Source organism: Artemia franciscana, chromosome 13 (assembly GCF_032884065.1).
Source record: "Artemia franciscana chromosome 13, ASM3288406v1, whole genome shotgun sequence".
NCBI classification, from domain to species: Eukaryota; Metazoa; Arthropoda; class Branchiopoda; order Anostraca; family Artemiidae; genus Artemia; species Artemia franciscana.
In genome coordinates this window covers 18,654,626-18,672,685 of record NC_088875.1, presented here as the reverse complement: position 1 = coordinate 18,672,685, position 18,060 = coordinate 18,654,626, and the positions used below count along the sequence as shown (strand labels likewise).

The following is an 18,060-nucleotide window of genomic DNA, read 5'->3' as shown; positions in this document are numbered from 1 at the left end:
TAGGCTTAATGCCGGTCAGGATTTAAAATTTGAGCTCTGATACACAGGGTACTTCTAAATATCAAAATTCATTAAGATCCGATCACCAATTCGTAAGTTAAAAATACCTCTTTTTTTTCTAATTATTCTTCTCCTTTTCAGCCCCCCAAAAGGTCGAATCGGGGAAAACAACTTTATCAAGACAGTTTGTGCAGGTCCTGAAACACCTACCAATTTTCCTCGTCCTAGCACATCAAGAAGCACCAAACTCGCCAAAGCACTGGACCCCCCTAGCTCCCCCAAAGAACGCGAATACAGTCTGGTTACATCAATCGCGTATCTAAGACATTTGCTTATTATACCCACCAAGTTTCATCCAATCTCTCTACTCTAAGCGTTTTCCAAGATTTCCGTTTTCCCCTCCAACTCCTCTCTATGTCACCAGATCTGATTGGATTTAAAATGAGAGCTCTGAGATATGAGTTCCTTCTAAATATTAAGTTTCATTAAGATATGGTCACCCATTCTTAAGTTAAAAATATCTCAATTTTTCCGAATTAACACCCCCCAACTCCCAAAAAGAGAGTGGATACCTTCCAATTATGTCAATCACGTATCTAGAACGTGTGCTTATTCTTCCCATCAAATTTCATCCCGATCTCCACTCTAGGCGTTTTCCAAGATTTCCGGCTTTCAACATTTCTGCCCCCCCCCTCTCCAACCCACTATGTCCCCAAATCCGATTCAAATTGTAAATGAAGCATCTGAGACATAAGATCTTTCTATATATCAAGTTTCATTAAGATCTGATCACCCATTCGTAAGATAAGGATACCAAAATTTTCCCGTTTTTCAAAATTTCCGGTTTCCCCTCAAACGTCCCTCAATGTTACATGATCTGGTCGGATCCGGTGATAAGGTCGGAATCTGGATCCAGGTCTGGTCAGAATTTAAAATGAGAGCTCTAAAGCACAAGATCCTTCTAAATATACAATTTTATCAAGATCTGATTACCCTTTTGTAAGTTACAAATACCTCATTTTTTTTCTAATTTTTCCGAATACCCCCCCCCCCCCCCCCCAGCTCCCCAAAAGATAGTGGATCCGGTCCGGTTGTGTCAATTACGTATCTTTGACTTGTGCTTATTCTTCCCACCAAGTTTCATCCTGATCTTTGCACTCTAAGCCTTTTCCAAGACTTCCGCCCCCCAACTCCCCCAATGACACTGGATCCGGTCGGGATTTAAAATAAGAGATTCGAGTTACAAGGTTCTTCTAAATATGAAATTTAATTAAGATCCGATCATTCCTTCGTAAGTTAAAAATACCTCATTTTTTCTATTTTTTCAGAATTAACCCTCCCCCAAAGAGAGCGGATATGCCGCCCTGGCCGAGTGGGTTGGTGCGCTGGATTCGGGATTCCTTGTCTGAGAGGACGCGGGTTCGAATCCCGGTGTACCCAATTCTTCAGTTGGGACGGGGGTCAGTGGCGTGACTCTGTAAGCTTAGCCAGAGTCGACCCAGCTCTAAATGGGTACCTGGAGAAATCTGGGGAAGGTAAACAGGAAGGGTGTGCAAAAGCACAGGATGGCTGGCCCCCAGCCCCCCATTGCACTTCCTGGCTGAAGGGCCAAGAAACGGAGATCAGCACCGCCGGTACGGACTGTAAAGTCTAATGCCGTATCTCTAAAGAGAGCGGACCCATTCAGGTTATATCAATTACGTATCTAGAGCTTTTGCTTAGCTTTTCCACCACGTTTCATTCCGATCCCTCCACTCTAAGCATTTACCAAGATTTTCAGTTTTCCCCTCCAACTCCCCCCACTATCACCAGATACGACCGGGATTTAAAATAAAAGCTCCAAGGCAAGAGGTCCTTCTAAATATCAAATTTTATTGAGATCCGATCACCCATTCGTAAGTCAAGATACCTCGTTTTTCTAATTTTTCTGAATTAAACGTCCCCCCCCCCAGATGGTCGAATCGGAGAAACGACTATTTCTAATTTAATCTGGTCTGGTTCCTGATACGCCTGCCAAATTCTATCGGCATAGCTTATTTCGAACTGCCTACACTAGCAAAACCAGGACAGAGAGACCGACACACCGACAGAATTTGCGATCGCTTTATGTCATTGGCTTAATAGCAAGTGCCATAAAAAATAATGTTTTCATGAGAGTGTATATAGACAAAAATTTACTATCGCATAATAAAAATATCTAAATCTAGATTAAAATGTATTTATTGAGTTAGTCCAAAAAGTCCGGGTAACTTATAAGAGAGGGAACGTTCATATTAATATTAAGAATAATTGATTTAATTAGTGTAATTGGCAAAATCAGGGTAGCAATATGGGTTTACTCTCAAAGAGAAAGAGAGAGAGAGAGAGAGAGAGAGAGAGAGAGAGAGAGAGAGAGAGAGAGAGAGAGAGAGAGAGAGAGAGAGAGAGAGAGAGGGAGAGGGAGGGAGAGAGAGGGAGAGAGGGAGAGAGGGAGAGAGGGAGAGAGAGAGAGAGAGAGAGAGAGAGAGAGAGAGAGAGGGAGAGAGAAAGAGAGAGATAATTGATAAAATAAACTGATCAAAAATATTAGAAACAAACTAATGTGAAACCTATAGAAACAATCATAAAAGACAGTAAATAATAAAATGTATATGTAAATATAAAGGTCGAAATGTAAATTATACAATTTATAAAAATATCTTTAAAATATGTTTTTTAACATATTAATTTTAATTTTAAAAAACAGAATTCTTTTTTCAATTATTGAAGATATTTGCCTGAAATTTTTACATGTCAATACAGCATTGACAAAGACACTGATGACCGAAAAAAAACCATGCTTGGAGAAACTTACCTTAGCCTTAGATGCAAGTTTTTCGTCAACGTGAGTCCCATCATTTGGTACTTCTCTTATCAATAGGGCAGTTGTATTTTTTGCATTTGCATTTCTACGCGCTGCTGTAGAGATGTTTTCAGATAGAATAAGGGGTTCACTCCGTGGTTCTTCCTTGTTTTGCATACCAACAGCAAGTGTCCGGTTGCTAGTTGCAGGGGCCTTACCTCCTAAAAGTTTTGTGTAAATGTTATATGTAAATTCTAACATTTCTCTTCGGCTTCTAATGTAATTCTAACATTCAAAGTAAATTCTGATGTTTCTAGAAAATCATAAACAAAAGATTTTTCTCTTTTAAATCTTAGAATTTACAGAATTTACGTTGGTAAAATCTAATCACATTTAGAATTTTCAAACGCAAAAACTCTTTAATATATCGATAGGTTCAGATGTATCATCAAAATATTACGACTATGAAAAAAAAAACACAGTAAGAGGAACTGAGTAAGGCAAACAGTAATAAGAAAATTAAAAGTAAAATGAAAGCCAGACATAAATTTACACGAAAATACTGATAAAGGGTTGATATGAATAGATATATAAAATGTAAGCAAACTTAGATTAGGTGATGCTATGAGAACATGCTGAATTGAAAAAAAAGAATGATAAAAAATAAAAATACAAAACGAATTTCATCTTATTTAATGATTTCAAAAAGAATTACCCCGGAATTTGTGTTAATTTGTGCTTTTTTCTTCTAGAAATTCACAAACATTACTTTTAGTAGTAGTTTTTAGCAGAAGGTCGAATCTGGGAAAACGGCTTTATTTAGTCAATTTGTGCAGCTCCCTGACACGCCTACCAATTTTCATCGTTCTAGCACGTCCAGAAGCACCAAACTCGCCAAATCACTGAACCCCTCCCCCAAAATCCACCAAAGAGAGCGAATCCAGTACGGTTATGTTAGTCACGTATCTTAGACAGGTTTTTATTCTTCCCATCCAGTTTCATTCTGATCTCTCTGCTTTAAGTATTTTTTAAGATTTCCAGTCCCCCCCCCAATAGTACTGGATCCGTTTGAGATTTAAAATAAGAGATCTGAGTTACAAGGTCCTTCTAAATATGAAGTTTCATGAAGATCCGATCACTCCTTCGTAAGTTAAAAATACGTCATTTTTTCTAATTTTTCTTAATTAACCCTCCCCCTCCCACAATAGAGCAATTCCGTTCCAATTATGTCAATCACGTATCTAAGACTTATGCTTATTTTTCCCACCAAGTTTCATCCCGATCTCTCCAATCTAAGTGTTTTCCAAGATTTTAGGTTTGTCCCTCCCAACTCCCCCCCCCAATGTCACCAGATCCGGTTGGGATTTAAAATAATAGCTCTGAGACACGATATCCTTCCAAACATCAAATTTCATTAAGATTTGAACAACCGTTCGCAAGTTAAAAACACTTCTTTTTTTCCGAATTAACTGGACCCCCCCCCCCAAAAGGTCAAATCGGAAAAACGACTATTTCTAACTTAATCTGGTCCAGTCGCTGATACGCCTGCCAAATTTCATCGTCCTAGCTTACCTGGAAGTGCCTAAAGTAGCAAAACCGGGACCGACAGAATTTGCGATTGCTACATATCACTTGGTTAATACCAAGTGCCATAAAAAAATAATATAAGAAAATAAAGAAGTTCTACGGATAACTAGGACTTCGCGAGATAGCGAAAAATGTTCCTAACAATTGTAAATGACACTTTTGAGTAATACGAGGCGATGTCAGTGAAAATTGGTGATGCATTTCGAGTGTAAATCTGAAACTTGAAAAATACTAATATAGCTTGCAAATTTGGCCATTTAAGAAATAATTACGGTCGACTACACCTCATCTAATCTGCAACTCAACCCATAAGTCAGCTGATAGCTCTTTCAAAGGTGACAACACAAACATAGTAATACTTCCTGAATATTTTCTAAGAAATTACAAAAATTATCTGACTATTAAACACTTTGTTTGCAAGAAAAGAGAGAAGAGAGAAGAGAGAGAGAGAAGAGAGAGAGAGAGAGAGAGAGAGAGAGAGAGAGAGAGAGAGAGAGAGAGAGAGAGAGAGAGAGAGAGAGAGAGAGTTCACCTTTTGACACCCCTGTCTTCAACTCTTGAAGAGAGCTCTGGGACGAAGATTTGCTCGGACCTGACTCTACCAATTGAGGAGTTTGAACATCAGAAGAAGTTTCATCTGAAGTAGAAGCAGTTTCCTTTCCAACATCAGCAGTAGATTTGCTAAAGAATGACTCTTTACGCTGTCTAAAAAAAAATATAAAAAATTAAAGAAGTTCTACGGACAATTAGAACGTCACAATATAGCAAAACAATGCTTCTTGAGTATGTTTTGAGCAAAGTTTTTGAGTACGTTTTGCTATCTTTTGTAAAAGAAATTGAGGATAACAGTCAAAATTAGTTTGGATTCAAGCGGCGTATTGGTGGCCAGCATGCCTACCGTGTTTTAACTTCTGTACTTTTCAAGGCTCAAGCCAGTGGCTCTGAGTCCATTTTTGTGTCCTGGGCCTGTCTAAAGCTTTTGACATTGCTTCTCATGCTCAAATTATGTTTTCTCTAGTCAGTTCTGGATTCCTCGTTTCTGTCGCTTGGGTTCTTCAGTTTTGGTATAGTAATTTCCATGCTCCGTTAAAGTTTCACTTAATTTTTTTGGCAATATTCCAATCCGTTCGGGAGTGCATCAAGAGGCTGTTCTTTCACCGTGTCTTTTCAGTATTTGTATCCACAGTGAGCTAAACCAAAATTTAACATAAGTATATATAACAAAAGAATCAACTTATTACGCTGATTCTGAATGTGTAAGATTCATCAAGTTTAGTGTAAACATCAAAAGTTACAAGCCTGAGAAAATTTGCCTGGTTTTTGAAAGTAGGGGAAAATACCCCCTAAAATCAAAGAAATCTTAATAAAATCAGGCGATCGTATTCAAAGTACCAGAGAGCCCCACTGTAGAAGTTTCAAGCTCCTATATACAAAAACATAAATAAGATATTAAAATTTGTATGTATCCAGACTTTGTGGATACCCTGTATACGAATAGATAAATATAAGACGATAAAATATTTATACTATAGAAACATTAATAAATCAAACAGTTCGTGGTAACGAACTGTAATAAGGAGCGACCCGGCTCAATAGTAACCAAAACTCTAAAAAACGGAATTTATATACCAATAGTTATATAAAAAGAATTGAATTTTAATGCTGATTTTAAATATATAAGTTTATCAAGTTTAGTCATACCCATCAAAAGTTGAGAGCCTGAAAAAAATTTGCCCTATTTTAGAAAACAGGGGGAAATACCCCCTGAAATTAATAGAACCTTAACGAAAATCACACCATTAGATTCAGCGCATCAGAGAACTCTACTGTACAAGTTCCAAGCTCATATCTACAAAAATGTGGAATTTTGTATTTTTTGCCAGAAGACAAATCACGGATGCGTGTTTATCGGTTTTTTTTTTCTTTTTCCCAGGGGTGATCGTATCGACCCAGTGGTCCTAGAATTTTGTGAGAAGGCTCATTCAAACGGAAATGAAAAGTTCTAGTGACCTTTTTAAGAGACCAAAAAAATTGGAGGTCACCTAGACCCCCTCCCACGCTCATTTTTTACCAAAGTCGTTGGATCAAAATTCTGAGATAGCCATTCTGTTCAGCCTAGTCGAAAACCCTTATAACTATGTCTTTGGGAACGACTTACTCCTCCACAGTCGCCGTGGGAGGGGCTGCAATTTACAAAATTTGACCAGGGTTTGCATACAGTAATGGTTATTGGGAAGTGTACAGACGTTTTCAGAGGGATTTTTTGGTTGGGAGGAGGGGTTGAGAAGAGGGGGTTACGTGGGGGAAACTTTCCATGGAGGAATTTTTCATGGGGGAAGAAGAGTTCCATGAAGGGGACACAGCATTTTCTAGCATAATAAAAAAAAGCAATCAAAAAATAAATATGAAAAAGTTTTTTCCACTGAAAGTAAGGAGCAGCATTAAAACTTAAAACGAACAGAAAATATTACGCATATAAGGGGTTCACCTCCTCCCTATACCTCACTCTTTACGCTAAAGTATTTTTCGTAATTTCGACTTTTTATTCTACGGCCTTTTAGATTCAGGGGACAAAATTTAAGCTTTAGTGTAAAGAGCGAGGTATTGACGAGTGGGCGAACCCTCTCGCATACGTAATAAAAACATACGAATATAGATGTTTGTTAAGTAAGCTAATTCGTAAGTTACGTATATCTTTTACTAATGAAAACGTTCGTAAAAAATTAAAAGTTCTAGTTGCCTTTTTAAGTACCCAAAAAATTGGAGGGCCACTGGGCCTCCTCTCCCCTCCTTTTTTCTAAAAATTATTCGATCAAAACTATGGGAAAGCCATTTAGCCAAATAAATGAATATGCAAATTTTGCTTTAATTATTCATCTGTGGAGAGCCGAAATCAAAACATGGATTAACTAAAAAACGTTCAGAAATTAAAAAAAAAAAAAAAAAACAAGTCTATTTAACTGAAAGTAAGGAGCGACATTAAAACTTAAAACGAACAGGAATTACCCCGTATATGAAATGGGCTATTCCCTCTTCAACGCCCTGCTCTTTACGCAAAAGTTTTTACTGTTTTAAAAGTAGAGTTGAGAGAAAGAGTCAAACTTTAGCGTAAAAAGCGGGGCGTTGAGGAGAGAACAGCCCCTTTCAGCCGCAATCAAGGTTACTGAGTGCAGCGTATAGTTGTTTTTTAGTTCAATGTGCAGTGCCGTGATTGCACTACTTGAGCCAGTACCTACCGACATATTTTTTAGAGTTGTAGTGACTGTTTTTCACTCTACAAAATTATGACGTGAAATTAGTAGAGAATCCACATAGTCTATCTGCAGTCTCGTCAATTTATTTTGTATGCCTTAATGAGCACTTATTCTCGAAGTAATTTCAGATGAAAGTTTACAATAAGCACCAGTGAATCAGTTTGAAAAGATAGTACATATATTTTTCCCCTACCTATGCACATGATTACAGCCAATTTCCCAACAAATACGAAAATTTTGCTATCACTTTTGATGGGCTTTTGATGTGAAAAATAATAACAGCAGCCATAAAAAGAGAAACGTCACTGGGAAAAGGTGTAATACTTCATTAAAAATTCACTTCATTAATTTTTTTCATTAAAAACTGCATTATATTAGGTATAATACTTCATTAAAAGGTATTAAAACATATTAAATAGGTATTAAAGCTTTATGCTAGGATTCCCAAGCTAGCTTTGCACCACTCCCAAGGATCCAGAGGGACAAGTAATATAGTAAAGCAGGTCTTTCATCAATTTCTTGCTTTATCTTTCAAGATTAAGCTACAGGAAGAGTTCTAGGCAAACTATAGCTTCTACAAAAATGCGTCTCCCATGACATAGGACATACACCACCATTGATTCTACCTTCAATTTGACAAGAAAAATGATTGTGATTCTTTGTACTCATAATCTATTACCATCAATAGTCGCTCATTCTTAAGATCTTCATTAGGCATGTCGCGAAACTTGGATGGTCCCATTCTAAAACTATGTTTATCTATTCCAGTCGATGTAAAACAAATCCTTAGGAGTAATCTAAACCACTAATTTGACTCTGTTAGCAAATCTATGCAAGAGATTTTATGCTGTGCGAATAAGAGTTGAAATAAGTGCTCGGGGGAAACTTTTTTTTAGCTTAGCGTCGGGCCACTAAAACTAATGACCTCATGTACCACTTAATCTAAGTTACTAATGAGTTCAATATCTCAGTTATTTACTTCTGAAGGGCCCAATTAAAACTAACTCAAAAATAAAAATCCATCTTACCCAATGTCTATCGAATCTGCCCTCCTTTTTGGAGCTTTCAGCAACTTCATGTTAACATCTTTCAATTTTTTAACTTCGTTTTGAGTTCTTGTTAAAGCTTCAGTTAAAAAATCTATTTGAACTTTCTCTTCTAAATCTTTCATCAACCTCATATTGTCATCTTTCAATTTTTTATCTTCTTCTAGACATGTTGACAAAGCATTGAATAAATTAGACGCTATCTCACTTTTATTAATAGGTGTCTGCCGATAAGTGAAATCATAATCCTGAAAAAAAAAACATGTATACATAAGCGGTAATAGGGCAATTCGAAAAAGAAGTAATTTAAAAAGATAAGAATAATTTTGGTGAAATCCTTGAAAAAACTTTACAGATTACTACTGAAAGACTTAGAAAGGAGATAAGAGTAAAACCAATCAACAGTTCTTCTTCATCTTTCTTTTTCTCTTCTTCACTACTTGTATGCAGTACGATAAAAGTTTCATCTCAGACAAAATTTGTAACTTTGTCTCATAAAAACACACACAAAAGGAAAAAGACAAAAAAGCAAAGAAAGTTTGTATCCAAAACAAGAAAACAAATGAAAAGTATAGATCTAATTGAGTAAATGAGCATAGTTCTCATCTGTCTATGGAATTGTTTACAGGAATCATCTATACTGAAAAAAAGAACAACAAAAAACTCTGTGTCACAGATGCAGATGACATGTAAGATTTTGACTGTTGAACAGTCACAAGAGGGTGTCGTACAACTTCTCCAAGAAAGGAAATAACAAATCAAATTTGTTTCTTTTCTCTTGTATGACAGCCGTCCTGGCCGAGTGGATTGGTGCGCTGGATTCAGGATCCTTTGTCTGAGAGGAAGCGGGTTCGAATCCCAGTGTACCCAGTTGTTCAGTTTGGGATGGAGGTCAGTGGCATGACTCTGTAAGCTTAGCCAGAGTCGACCCAGCTCTAAATGAGTACCTGGAGAAATCTGGGGAAGGTAAACAGGAAGGGTGTGCGAAAGCACAGGATGGTTGGCCCCCAACCCCCCATTGCACTTCCTGGCTGAAGGGCCAAGAAACGAAGATCAGCACTGCTGGTAGGGACTGTAAAGTCTAATGCCGTATCCTTTACCTTTTACCTTGCTTGTATGACAAATTTACAATTATTATTTCTATTTCATAACATTTACCCGCTCTATTTCAAAAAGCTGCAAACTAAGCTCTGATAATGGTTGCTTAAAATAATGTCTTTATTAGCCACTACCTTGAACCTTGTTGCTCCCTTCTGATCAAATCTTACAATAGGATTTGATACTTACCAATAAAGTTTAAAAGTATTAAAATATGAACAAAAAAACTCCCCTAAAGCTCTACACAACAAAATAAAGAAGAATTAAATGTTCGATTTTAAAGAAACAAAGCGACCAAGTTTTATAATCAATCAAAACTGAATTCAATTTGGAGACCCTTTATGGGATTTTTCAATTGTTATGACAGTGATCAGAAATCAAAAAAGAGATCCCCAAAGACAATTGATTAGTTTTACTCGTCTGTTTAAAGCTTGGTCTCGCCATAGACCTTATAACACTATCGATCAAAACAACAGTATTTTAAGCTATCTCCACACGTATTTTCTTTTTGGCCAAGACCATCATCTTAAACAGATAGCATTAAACAAAAAAAGATCACGGCAGATTACCCATTTCAAAAATCAAGTACATTCTGCCTAAGGGAGGTTAGGTATCAAGTGAACCATAACAAACCTGTATTTAAGGGCTTTTACAAAACCGTCATAGAAAAGCGCATGTATTGTCAGGTTAGGTATCAAGTAAGCTATAACAAACCAATATTCAAAGGCTTTTACAAAAACGTCATATAAAAGTGCAGGTAGCTACTTCCCGGAGTTCTTTGATCCCTCGCCACAAAAATAAAAACCAAACAGCTACAAACAAACATAACGAAATAAAAAGGACAACCATTATTACCTACCCTATTTACATCTCTAAAGTTGACTAAAAGCTTTCCTTCAGTCCTATCAAACGCGGAGATTGTTCCATCATTATTCCTCTGATAGGTAACGCCTTCCCTATCACAGTCACGCAGGTGCGCTGAGAAATCAAGAAGGTATTTGCAGCCATAGTAGATATAACAGTTATACACAAGTACTCGAAATCGACTTGTCCAAACCTGGTTTTAAAAGAAAGTTTAGTTTTTCATAATTAAAGACATACATAATATTATGTCACTATATAATAGATTTTCTAAGCACTCACACTCTTTTCTATCTCTACTTTTTAAATCTGAGGTTAATGTTAGCGTAACATTGTGTCAAAAACGAAAACCATTACAAAAAATTTTACGCTTCAATATTTCTCAAGAGGGAGGGGCGAAATAATAAAAATGAATTTTGGAGCCATCATTTTCACGGTTTTCGAGAGAATTTATAAACAAAAATTTATAGGGATGCCCCACGGCAAGGACAGAGGAGTAGGGGGCAATGCCCTCCCTCTTCCTGGGAAGAAGAATACATGAACATATATAAAAATTGGAGAGTGAGAAATTTTCCAATTCAACATATTGGTAAATTTAAAGCTCCTAGTAGTTCTTGCTTACCCTTTCTCTCAGGGGAAATTTCCTGATGGTACTCATGAACTCTCTGCGCCTCTACCCGTTTTGTGCAGGAATGCACATGAATGTAATATTTTATTTTACGCTTAAAATATTTATGGAATAAGGAGGGAGCTATCGAACTCCAGCACCCAAATTACAAGCGTAGTTCAAATGAAGGAGAAATACAGATCAAACTATGCCCTATCTCTTATCTCTCCTTTTATGTTTGTCTGAAGGATCACTGAAAGTTAGAAAACTTCATCTTAGAAATATGCTTTTTGAGGCTTCAGGTACCTCCCCTAACAGCACAGACCTACTGGCTCTCCTCCATAATAATTGATGATTAATTCCGGTATATTCACTAACAGATATTATTCTAATATTATGTTCTATATTATTCAATAATACTCCTTTAAGTCATGGTCCGTTTAACCGTCTTATCCACCTTATTTCGTTTATAGTTTCATATTCTTGTACTTCTTTGTCTTTAATGTTTTTCGTTTCCTTTACTTACTATGCTCTTTAACCTTTTTAAGTCTTTATGTATGCGGTGTATGTTCTTTTTTCTTGGTTATACTCCACAAGTGTCATCCCTGTATACGTTGTGAGCTAAAAATAAATTATTATTATTACTAATTATTAAAGACTTTTGAAATTGGATGTCTTTAAAAGCCTACTTGATTTAAGTGTTGTTTGGCATTTATGAAATCCACACAATTACTATTATTAATCTGCCACGCTTACCCCAACACATTACAGTGTAGAGTACATTTTATCAAAGAAAAATACTAATTCCCAACATCATTATAAACATCTATGTGGTTGATTCTTTTACCAGTTAAGGAGGCAATAACTGCTCAAAAGGATATTCCTTGAGTCACTACTGCACCTGACCTTGAAGGGTATCATATTTGGCACAATTCAATTGTTCTGACTTCACACAGCAAGATGGCTTTAAAACAACTCAACTTTCCATTTGGTACGAAAACTATAGAATAAAATCCGAAGACTTACCTGATTTATATCACTAATAGCCAAACTTGGGTAAATAATTTTTTGAGAGAAGGGAACATCTGTTGGCCACCAATTTGGCTTTTGTAAGGTTCCCCAGTACTTTGGATCTTGCCCTGTGGTACACTTCATTAAGAACGGGATAAAATACTGAAGGTCCACCTATGTAAGGAAAATGGGGACTATTATAAAAAAAAACGAAACAACACACAATTGAAAGTTCCAAAAAAAAGAAAAAAAATATATTCAGACTCAAAAGTGGATTTGCATTAAAAGCATTGGCTACAGCTGTTTCCTGTTGTCAGGTGTATCAGCAGAGGTGTTCAAAAAACGAGAGAGAGAGAAGGAATGTCACGGCCAAGATTTTAAGGTGACTTTGTTAGTCATTTACTAGCTAATATAAAATTTTCCAGTTGGATGCGGGGAGGTTGATTTTTCCCTGGGCGCCACCAGCACTAGGAACAAGCATTGTTCAACAGGTAGTTAAGTAGTTAAGAATTTTCTAAAAATGAGTAGTTAAAATTCCCTTTTCAAAAATAAATTTTAGACTCTTTGGTTATGTCAGCTCTTATTACATATTTTATGGAACCCAAGGGTCACAGTCACAGGTGCAAACATTATATGTTAATTTGTTTCAGATAGGGGAGGGATATAAAAAAAAAGCTGTTTTAGGCCATAATTTTTCAAACTCTCTTGGAGGATAAAGGCCGTTTAAACCAATCTTGAAGGATGGTGATACGGTTGTACGGTATGGTCATATACGGATGTCCTTATTACCTATTCCTGTGAATGGTAGGATCACATCGGTACCATCTAATGTGCATGTTTATTGGATCAGTTTTTTTTCAACAAAATATTTTAATGTGTAGGATGCAAAATCTTATTTCTAAGCATCAGAAAAAATCTATGTCACAAACAGATAAAGAAAAGAAACGGCGGACTTGAACACTGATAGAAAATAAAAGGTTGCTATCTTTGTCAATGATTAGTTAGTTGAAAAAAACAACTTCTAGTCACAATTTGGTGTTATTTTTAAATGTTGCTTTGCAAATAATACTTTTAAAAGACAGATTAGCCAAGAATTGGAAAAAGAGTGTGAATGAAGTAGGAAAGAAATACAACATATTTAAAGGAATGATGCTTAAATGAGAAAAGAACCAACAATGTTTTTGGTTAGAACAAGACTCGTGCAGCTATATTTATCTTTAACATCTAAGAAAATCCTGTTTTGAAAATTTCTGCAAAGGTCTTAAGCAGATTAAAATTGCTTAAAGAGACACAAAGTTCCACTCTTAGGTACGGTTGTGATCTTATTTTAGACATACTCGTAAATTGTTAAATCAATAACTTTCAAACTGAATTCTTTTTGCACAACTAAATTGGTGTTTCATATTGGTAAAAAAATAATTTATTTCCTAATACATAACCTTGCTTTATCTTACTTGTCTAGTATTGCACCCTGGTTTAGCAAAAGACTACATTTAAAATTTGAATATACAAGAAAGGGCCTTTGGACTATTCTTTGAAAATGTTCAAGAATTAAAAATACTTTAACCCTCAAATTTCAACTAACATGATGAAGAGAAATATTCTTCTCTTCTTTCTTTTATACATACTTCTTTCTTACTTACATTTGATTTAAAAACCTAGCCCTTACTATCTTTTATATTCCTTTGATATCTTTAAGTTTAATAAATCTTTTGCTCATGCACCAGACTGTTTTTTTTTATTTTTTTTTATTTAAACAATCGGGCAAATGCTCAAACTTTCAACTTAAAACACAGGAAAGGAGGGGACAAAAGAACAAAAAAGAAGGAAGAGAGAGAGAGAGAGGAAGGGAGAGACTTACTAGAGACATGGCATTAAGTGAAGTAGGCTGGCCATTTGCAAACAATAGGGGCAGGTTTGAGATATAAGCCATTTTTATATGAGCTACGTAAAGGCGAACCTGAAATAAATAAGTCAGGGATGATTGTCTTACTTGAAACTAAGACACATCTTGAAATTTGAACACATGGAATGGTAATGCAACTGCTAATACTGACAACTCATTGTAGCACTGTATGCCCTTCCTCCAACTCCATCTACTCATAGCTTCATTCTTTACTCCAACCCATGAAGTCCTGTATCTTCTAGCCCTTATTTAGAACTTCTTGACACTGCATTTGGGGACGTCTTACTTTTTATTTGGTCCCTACTGCAGTGCAAACAAGCACACTCTTCTGTAACCTATCAGCCAATTTATGTAAAACATGAGATAATCATCTTTCAACCTTTCTTTTATAATAGCCCGGGAAAGTAGGATTGAACCGTATTTTTCATACATTTATTTTAAGACTGGTCTTCCAAATTCTAACAAGATTTTTCGAGGTACAAAACACCCTGTGGCTTGACAATTCTACTTTTTATATATTCACTGCATCCGCCATCTTTGCTAGTAATGCAACCTGTGCAAGGGAAGCTACCCAGTTGAGCAATATTTATGTCACCTATAATCAACTCTTCATCCTAGTTTATTTATAACTTCAGTGACTCAGGCTCCTTAATATTAAGTTTCTTGCCTTTTCTTACACCCTGGCATGCTGTTGAACCAATGATGAGGGTGGTCATTCATTTTTATTGCAGGTAGTCATGGGAGATGAAACTTGGGTTGCTTACAATACTTCTGAAACCAGACGGTGATTGATGGAAAAGAGGCAAACCTCACTAGCAGAAGTCAAACCCAAGCACATCTGAAAGTCATGTTCACAGTACTTTTATAAACAAGGCAGTTTGCTGCTTGATTTTTGTCCACAATGAAGAATTTTCAATAAAGAACTTCATTACCAGATGCTTGCCACGCAATACATAAGAAGCACTGAGGAATGATCATGAAAGGCATGGCTTTCATTCACAATAATGCACAATCCCATACCACAAATGTGATAGCAGATTTTTGTTGGGATGATTTTGACCTAGGTCTGCATTGTCCCAAATTTGCTCATAGCAATATTTATCTATTTCTCCATGATTTTGACCTCTACAGTTTGGTTCTCTGATTGTTTTATAGTTAGGGAGGGGACAGATGCCTCAAAGTGTGCATTTTAATGCAAAAACATCCAAATATCCATTTATCATTCTAATGATATCATATCTAATTATCATTGATCCTTTGTATAAATACAAAATTAGTTCTAAGGGACATAGTGTAGGAGGTAGCAATTGATATATAATCCCTCTTGATTTCTGGGGGGAATTATCTAGGGTGCAGTAATTAATACCTAACCTAGCCTAACAACCTCTATATATAAATTATTTAATTAAAATGAACCTGCATCTTAGTTTATTTCACAAAAGAACCTAATTTCACTTATTGAATGTGTTCAAAATAATACACAAGTACCCAGGATTCTTACCTTTTTCTGATTTTTTTAAAACCTAATAAAAAGCACTCAGAAAAGGTTTAAAGCTCAACATGACCTTCAGTTGTGTTTAAATCTATTTCTGGAAGTTTCATTTTTATAACACAACACTTGTCTAAAAGTTAATATAGTTTTGAGGAGGAATTACCAGAGGTTAGTGCTTCTAGACATTACACGAGTATAATCTAGGATATGGATCTGTTCCTGAGTTTCATTCAAATAGCCCAACAATCAAAAAAAAAAAAAAGAAAAAAGAAAAAAACAATCTAGAGTTTTATATTAAAATTAACATGGTTTTACATGTTTACTTATGGCTATACATTTCTTTTTCATAATGTTAGCAATCCCTGGGGGATAACAAATACCTTGGGATTCTTATCTACATGAGAAAGTTGCACATAATACTGTTGGAAAGATTGAGAGAGGCACACACATTAAGAACTATATTAATGCCTTACTTGACCAATACTAACATGGGTCTTTGAAGTACCATTGCCAATGTTTGAAAAATATCTCTGTCAGATCCATTGAGTATAGTAAAATAAATGAAAACTATCCGTCAATCTAAACCATCTACATCCTATTCAAGATTAGAAATCTTCTGTCCATGGTTACAAAAGATACATTTAAAAATAAATTTTAGGTTTATTTACATTATTTGGTTTGCAGTTTTGGCAGCTCATGCCCAGCCCCCCTCCCTCATCTAATGGTCTCATTAGCCTTAGGTTATGTAGAAAAAGAAGTAGTCATAACTTCTTTTTATTATGTTTAGCGTGACAAGCTTGAAAGCTTACCTTATTTGGTATTAATAAATAAATATAAACAAGTAGCATAACAAATGATGAAGCCTGATTCAAAAACAAATTGTGAAGAAACAAGGAAATATGATTCTTTGATGCTTGCTGTATATTATAAAGCAAATATTCTATTATTTTTGTAGTTAGACTAGTTTCTTTACATAGCCTAAGCCAATATGAGATCATTGGAGGAGGGCTGGGGACAAACTGTCAAAAATATAAACCATACCTGGGCATAAATTAGAAATCTAAGAATTTGTCTCTTTTTGTTCTAGCATATCTCCTTCTAAAGACGCCTAATTATAGACTTTTACTATAGCAACTACAAAAAGAATTTAGGCTAATGCATGTCCAAGATTGAGAACCTGTAGTTTATGTTTAGGAAAGTTATGGCTTGATTAAACTAGCCCAGCTTTTTGTCCAAGATTAGGCATTGTCTGAGCAGTTGGGGTCTTACCCAAGAGGCCCAAATTAGGATCCAAGAAGGAATTTTCTAACTAATTGTTTTTATTCTTTTAAATTTATTAGGCCTGGAAGAATTAATGAGTATGGGTCCTAGGCTAAAAAAACAGGAAAAGGTTTTAGGAAAAAAAACACAAGAAGCAGAAATATTAGATGTCAAAAGATCAATATCAAGGCTTAGCTTACAGTCTCATGAGAAGCAGAACTGCCTATAGGCCAAGGACCAACCCAAACTTGAACATGTCTTTTTCTAAGGTAGGCCTAGAACAAAAAGGATGCAGCCTAGGTAAACTTCGGGGATAGGCTAACTTAAAACAAACAGAATTAGGCCAAGGCTCAGTCTATGACTATGTGTATCTTGACCAAGACCTGTGCTAACATGGCAGTTTTAAATTACCAAGATATCCTACAATCTTTTAACTTACTAAAGTTTAGTTTTGTGTGAATGAAGTGCATTATAAGTTTAAACATAAGCAGGGCAAGTGGTTGAAACTGTATGTAATAACAATAGGCTAAATCATGGACTGATTTTTCACATAAACTTGGAGTTTGGGATTTCTTTAATAGCAGCAACTCAAGGAACAACCACAAGTAATAATGTTCTTTTAGCTTCAAAGTTTGTGAATTTATATCTAATCATAATGTATAATCTCCATAGACCTAATCTTACATTTTTTAGCTACTCAAATCTCATTATTTCCATCAATATTGGCTAATTTTGACTTTAGTTGCTACACCATCAAGCGCCATTATGCGTATGTTTCTTAGGTAAGCAGTAATCCCTGGTTAGGAGGGAGTGGGGTTGACCTGTCCGCAAACTGCTGAATTAAAAAAGGATTTGAAACAGAGATTTAATAAAAATGTAGCTTTTTGCAGCTTCTAAGCATTTTTAATCGTTTTAGTTTCCTTACTCTGTTTTTAAATGCTCTTTTGTCTGAGTTTAGGGATCAAACTAGCGGGCGCGGGCGGGTGGTACTTACTTTCCACCTCCCATGCAAGTAATTATCTCCAGGTCCTGGGGTTTGTTCCAGCTGATGGTTTTTCAGTAACTGCAGTTACTGCGCGGTAACTGCCCATTTTAACTGCAGTAGAGCCAGTGGGAA

At 35.9% G+C, this 18,060-nt stretch overlaps 1 protein-coding gene across 2 annotated transcripts in view; it reads right to left on the bottom strand.

The window, feature by feature from the left end:
- The window catches only part of LOC136034605 (zinc finger protein 235-like), a 28,248-nt gene extending 10,507 nt beyond the window's left edge, over positions 1–17,741 (bottom strand). Inside the window, exons 1-7 of one of the 2 annotated variants that reach the window (XM_065715883.1) lie at positions 17,628–17,741; positions 14,147–14,245; positions 12,301–12,459; positions 10,666–10,863; positions 8,691–8,956; positions 4,941–5,113; positions 2,834–3,042 (exon numbers count right to left, since the gene is read on the bottom strand). In XM_065715883.1, the coding sequence (XP_065571955.1) occupies positions 2,834–3,042; positions 4,941–5,113; positions 8,691–8,956; positions 10,666–10,863; positions 12,301–12,459; positions 14,147–14,218 (1,077 nt within the window). In that variant the 5' untranslated portion in view covers positions 14,219–14,245; positions 17,628–17,741. Of the gene's footprint in view, positions 1–2,833; positions 3,043–4,940; positions 5,114–8,690; positions 8,957–10,665; positions 10,864–12,300; positions 12,460–14,146; positions 14,246–17,382; positions 17,570–17,627 lie in introns of those variants that run through there. The other variant, XM_065715882.1, reaches the window with a different exon arrangement.
- Positions 17,742–18,060: the final 319 nt, after the last annotated feature.